Here is a 6842-nt window from a genome sequence, read left to right on the forward strand (position 1 = left end):
CCAAAAAATGTTACCAGTTCTTGTCACCGCGATTCTAGGAACGTGGGTAATGCAGTTAAAGTATTCAGCAATTCAGCTATGAAGAATTGTGCAAATTCTGGCATTGCATATTTCACGGGGCAATACTTTGTTATCAGCTTATGAGATGGTAACAAAATTTACCGGTTACAAGAGTACACAGAATGCGAAAAGGGTTTGAAAATTGACAGGAACTTTATTTACCGTTTACAAACATTTTAATACCAGCGCAGAATAGACCTGCTAGTGGGCCGTGCTGCGCCCGATTCCTAAAGGTCTGTAAAAATCTTATTTACTGTTAAGAGATTATTGTAAGTATTAACTTGGAGTAAATTAGTTTCCTCAGTTATTGAAATTCCAGAGTTTTGGAATTTCTGAATATTATCGCTATGTGGGAAGCGGGTGTAATTTTAGCGCCATTTGAATTTTATCATAAGTGCACGGGGCACGCCCATTATCCAAAAATTTCATAACAATGGGTATTATTTTTTACCAAAATTCTACTTCACATTATAATTTTCTCTCAATATTTACTGAGATATAGAAAATACCATTATATGGGAAGTGGGCCTGGTTACAGCTCTGTTTGGCCAGTACCAACCTGCCCTCAATTCTCAATTTTTGCTCGAGTTATCGTTTACACGGTTAGATGGACAAACGGACGGACGGACATAAATGGCTTAGTAGATTTCTGAGCATTTATATATACATTTGTCTATATCTATCTCGATTCGTTTTGGCCGTTACAAACAACCGTTAAGCGAACAAAGTTATAATACACTTGTGCACAAGTACGCTCGGATATAAAAATATATGTATAGTTTTTTTCGGTATAGAACAATCCTAAGGGCAAGAGTATTGCAATTTCGACTTTACTTTGTTTTGGACCAACCTAATGTGCACATGTTTATAAACCAAACCTGGTTTGCTTACAATTTATTAGCGATACTCCATCTGAGATATGCAAAGCGAACAAAAATGTGTTAGTCCAAAAAAAAAACACAAAATCTTTTGTAAAGGAATGCAAGGCTTTCTTGGCATTAATACTTTCAATTATACTCATTATGAACTCTCAACTGCTTAAAAGTATCAATCATTTTTAATTTCGTAAACCAACTTGACTATCAAAAACGTTTGAATGATTAGCGTTTACAAAATGAATGTTAATATGCATGTACGTGTGTATGTACTATAAATACTATGAAGCGGCTGCTCCATAAACAATTAACACACAAATTGCAGCAACAAAGTGACGAGATTAAACCTGTTATTTACCAAAATTAGCCTACATTCATGCATCCAAAATTGTATGTGCACGTGTTTACATTCATAAAATTTTTATTAAAATAAGAAAAAATGATATTAAAGATACGAGAAAAAGTAATGCCTATTAAAATTTATATCGAAAGAGTAATTCCTGTTTCTCTTAAAAAAATATTTGGCTGCAAAGTAAAATAATTGGAATATTAGATTTAGTACGCTTTAACGGCGCCTGTGGTGAACATTATTTGCGCGGTTTTTTTGTCCAATTATTAGAAGAAATGTAAGCTTTATGAAAATTGAGATTTTTATTTATATTGCATTAGAATTTTTAATTAATTTTGATTCCTTAGTCAAAAGTGTTTCCATATGTGTATAGATAAACCAGCTTGCGAAATATCTGCTCAAATTGTAGAATAGGTATAAATAACTTTGTATAAGTGCAAGAATTTCCGTAGTGAAGACGGAAACAAGAAGAGTTTTAAGGAAAGTTGATCTAAACAAGAAACCTGCTTCTATGAGACAATTACATACATATATAAATATTTAATTTAATACATTTCTTTTTTAAACGATAGCAGATCATATATTAAATATATTAACCCTTTTTTTAAATTAACTATTGTTACAGAAGTTTACATCTTTTGTTAATAATTTATTTCCATTTCAGGTACTTGCTTCAAATATGTATTGTACTCGTCTGCATTAGCTTCGGCATCTGTCAAAAAATCTACAATTCTAACTATGCAATCCATCACCCAAGCCAGTATCAGAACGCCCGATATAAAGATCTTATCAATGTGTTCGAAGCGAGAAATTTAGAATTCGGCTTTTCGAGTGAAATTGAGCGGCAAGCGGCATTACGCGATGGGCGCTATAATCCAGATAGTCCGCTACCGATTGATGTGGATGTATATTATTCACGTGAGTAGTTCACAAAATAGTTATTTTGGAATAGAATTTTCCAAACTAGATTATTTATGTGTATACACATTTAACGTATACTACTTATTGCAGCGCGTGATAAGTGGTCAAAGATCTTCGTTACCATTCCACGCTTTGGTACTGGTGTGCCCTACTCGTTGGCTTACCTAACAAATGTGAAAAGGCCTAATGGCACAGAATTGCAGCCATACCCCAGTTATGACTGGCATTGGTCCCATGGCAGAGATTGCAATGGATTTACCTCAGTTTGTCGTGTGCACGTGGGTATTTGTTTAACTGTTCTTGCGTTTCGAAATCTTTATAAACTTTCTCCATTTTCAGATTGACCCTTGTGGTCGAATGTGGATACTTGACAGCGGCGAAATAAATAACATTCAATACTGTTTGCCGCAAGTGGTTGTCATTGATGTGGCGACAAGTAAACTTTTGCATCGCTATCGCCTAGCTGAGGCCCTGTTTAAGCGCAGCGTCAGCCGTTTTGTCACGCCATATGTGGATGTTTTGGATCCACCACCGCATGGACGTTGCCAAAGCACATTCGTTTATATGGCCGATTCTAATGGTTTTGGTATAGTCGTCTATGATGTGCAGAATGGAAAATCGTGGCGCATCGAGAACAAATACACCTATCCTGATCCAGATTTTAGCACCCATACAATCGCTGGTGAAAGCTTCGAGCTGTTAGAGGGCACTATAGGTCTAACTGTAACGCCGCGCGAACTCGGCGTCGAACGTTGGCTTTACTTGCATTCCTTTTCAAATGACGCTTTGGTGGCAATTCCTTTAGATGTGGTCAACAATAGTACTTTCTGGCGCACCGGTTTAGACTCGGCTATTTCCAAGCACATATTGATTGGCAGGCGCGGCATTCAATGTGGTGCTTCTGCAATGATTTCTAATGGCGTGCTTTTGTGCGGACACTATGCGCCTATTGGACTCTTTGGGTGGAATATTCGGACGCCATACGTAGCGGTAAATCGTTTGCTGCTAGCCGAGAATCCAATTACATTACAATTTATTAGTGGTTTGAAAGTGATTACCAATCCAAGTGGCAAAGAAGAGGTGTGGATGCTGTCGAATCGTATACAAAAGGCTTTTACCGGCAGCATTAATTACAGTGAGATTAATTTTCGGATATTGCGGTGTGGTGCTGATGAATTGCTGCTGGGTAGACCCTGTTAGTTGAATTGGATAAAAATAAGTTTAATTATTTAGTAAACGTACTTAAATAGTTTGATATATTTAAACTAACCTTTGTACAAATGTAGTTTTAAGGGTTCCAAAATAGTAAAAAATCATAGATTTTATAAAACATTACTTTAATCTGCATACATAACTACTAAATAGAATTTCGCATTTTCAATTATTTTGGTGTTAAAGCATAAATTTCGGACATATATCTTTTTATCCGACTTCAACAAAAAGGAACCAAGGTTATCAATTCATCAGAAAGGGCGATTTCTGGTTTTAATATTGGTATGTTTATTTCACCGAAATGGAACCTATTTTGTTCTGTTGTACAAAAATAGTTTTCTTTAAAAGAATAACGGCCCGTAACCCAGAATCTGATAACGGGGACTTCTTAGCGTTATTCTGTTTGTATTTTTGCATTCAGTATTTTTTTTAATCAAAGAGTTGTTTCAAATTGTCCATAGTAGCCTGCCTATTTCTCATTACATCCATATTCAAACCTCTCTCATCACATCGTCGGTCGGGTGTAGAAATTTGAGTACCAAAGAAAGTTTCGATCGGAGTNTTCTCATTACATCCATATTCAAACCTCTCTCATCACATCGTCGGTCGGGTTTAGAAATTTGAGTACCAAGTAGAGACAGTGTAGAGTAGAAAGTTTCGATCGGAGAAACAGTTAGAATGAACAGTTTCTTCAAGAGTAGTGGTTCATTACCCAGTCTACTTAAGTTCAAGAGCCGAAAGTAATTATCAAAGGGGTCTCGTTAATTCCATTTCACCCAAAACAATGGATCTCAAAACAGCGCAGACATCATTTACGTATTCAAAAGATAGATAATAAAATTATTGGAGTCTTATATTCCGTACCCGAGATAGGCTATACTTGTTTCCGGATAGAAAAGGATCAAGGGTCACACTATAAACAAGCAATTTTTTATTTACACGCTGACTGCATAATCGTGTATGTCTTTTAGAAATATTTACTGCCTAGACACAAACAAAAATTTTAACAGGGCTGGATGGTAAAACAAAGTCCTTGTGCACTGATTGGGCAGCGTGGTACCAACGTCTTATATGTATGTAGAAAACTATGTCAAACCGAGAACATTTCCCATAGTGTCTGTTGCCTTCACGATGAACAAGCTGGTCCATTTTTAGGAGTAGTATTAGGGAGTAGCAGTTAATGATAAGTGCCGAAAAGGCAGCGAACTGCCACAAATCCCTTTATGTATTGGCAGGGAAATTCCCTTAGTAGCTTTTACCCATACTCAGGATATTGAAGAATACCAGTGAACGATACTCTGCAATTAAAAATTGTTGGAAAACAATTAGTGGCGTGTGTCGCCTTGATGCTGGGGGAGACGATGGATACTTTGGGTAAAGGAGAAGTCATACGTAACAATATCTTCATCTATTCACACAGTAAGGCGGCACTCGAAGCGCTTGACTCGACCACAATCAACTTAGAAACCATATCGGGCTGCTATAGACCTCTAAACGAGATGGCTGAGCAATCTGCTCTTCACTTGGTAAGGGTGGTGCACCCTTGCAAAAGAAGGCACGTCCGTTCCAATTCCGCAGCCCTGGAAGGGTTTGGGCATGCCGGTCGCTACCTGCAAGCAGTAATAACTACGAAACCTATGTGGCCAAAATGGAACGAGAAACGGTCAAAAGGTTTTCTCATGCTGGGCAGGGGCGAATTAGTCACAGAACGGCCGGAATTAATGCACCTGCTATGCGAATGTACGGCAACTTACTCTCCTACAACTTCTGCAATCCGAATCGCAGGATCTTCGCCTGTAAATAGCAAAAGCACTTTCCCATTCTTCTGTCACGGGTGGGACAAAAAAAAAAGAACCTGCTTTTTGGAGCAGATATATTTTATGGAAACTTTTCTGTGTGAACTTGATGTCTTATAATAAAACCAGGAACCAGGAACACAAAAAAAGCAAAAGCTACAAAAAAATGATGGCTTTATTTAACAAAAAATGCGAAATTCCGGGTGGGACAACGTTTGTCAGGGGTAGGATCCTAAGGAATTTTTATATGAAAAGGAGCTTTTAGTTTGGTCCATATATAAAGATTAGTTATTAAAAAATATAAGAAGCCAAGTAGGGGTTAAATTCCCTCACGTTTTTTCTTAGAATGGTGCTTTTATACAGAAGAAAATGCTTAGCACCGTCAACAAAAAAAAATTATTAAAAATGAACGCGATTTCCTATCGTCTTGATATTTTCACTGCATACCTAAAAATTCTGAACAAAAAGTTAAAAATTTTTGGGTGTAATTTTTAAAAGTTGTTGATTTTTATAATTTTTGCAAGAAGTTTGAAATGTGGATTTATGTGGTTCTGGTTAGGTTATGTGCTAGACTTTTATTAAAAAAAAAGAACTGTAAACATTTGATTAATAAAATAAAAAACCAAAACTGGTCAATATGTAACTTAACTTAATCAGCTCACACAAGGGCATATAGATAATGGACGAGTCCGCGCACCTTCCCTGCGTCCACCACAACAAACAAATAAACCTTATCAGCCCTGTAAACCTACCTCTGACAACTGTCCCACACACAGCTGTCACGGGTAGGACATGCTTCTCTGTTGAATTATTCTTACTAGTGTTCGCCCAGCGGTTGAAATTCAACCTATAAAATTAAGGATAGTTTATGTAAGTTGAATGAGCTAAAATAACATTAGTTGGAATGGGTTAAGTGGAGGGGAGTTTAGCTTAGTGCTTGGCATAACATAACATAACCATAACATAAGAATAAATAACATAACATATGAAGCATAACACACCACAATATAACATCGCACACTCTTCAGTTGTATTTCCTTTTTATCCCTTTTTTCACCTCTATCTAAATCTTATTTATTTTGGTTCATTTTATGCCAAATGATGTTGCCTTTGATGCCACATCAAGTGATATCATGTCATCATCTTCATCTTCATCTTCATCTTCATCTTCATCTTCATCTTCATCTTCATCTTCATCTTCATCTTCAGCTTCATCTTCATCTTCATCTTCATCTTCCTCGTCGTCTTGGTCTTCATCTTTATCTTTTCCTTTATCCTGATCTAAATATGTTCATTCTTTTCTTCATTTACATATTCACCTCCACCATTGTTATTAGGTTAGGTATTTAAATTTTCCTTCCTCTTTGTCTTTATATCTAGGTTTCTTTACTTTTATTTTAATTTCTGTATTTATCACTTTCTTCTTCTCCATACTCAACTTTACCTTCTTCTTTGTTTGAGTCTAATCTATTCATGTACATACATACATACATTTTATTCCTGAACTGCTGCTTAGCACGTTTCTTTAATTCGCTATCAATATTAAAGCATACATTTAGGGGGCATTTCCGCCCCAACCATGTACATGTGTGCATTGGTATTGGTGTGACTTTTGAATTGATTTTTTCG

General features: G+C 36.4%; 1 protein-coding gene across 1 annotated transcript; it reads left to right on the forward strand.

Moving 5' to 3' along the window:
- Positions 1 to 1948: 1948 nt before the first annotated feature.
- On the forward strand, positions 1949 to 3492 carry LOC108373689 (major royal jelly protein 3-like; the record flags this gene model as incomplete). The annotated part of the gene is made up of 3 exons (XM_017629620.1): positions 1949 to 2202; positions 2296 to 2483; positions 2545 to 3492. Coding segments are annotated over 3 exons (1303 nt in total), but the record flags the coding sequence as incomplete, so codon positions are not given.
- Between the last annotated feature and the right edge of the window lie 3350 nt (positions 3493 to 6842).

This window comes from Rhagoletis zephyria, unplaced genomic scaffold (assembly GCF_001687245.7).
Source record: "Rhagoletis zephyria isolate East Lansing unplaced genomic scaffold, Rhagoletis_zephyria_1.1 Rzeph_scaffold_06948, whole genome shotgun sequence".
In the NCBI taxonomy this organism is placed as follows: Eukaryota; Metazoa; Arthropoda; class Insecta; order Diptera; family Tephritidae; genus Rhagoletis; species Rhagoletis zephyria.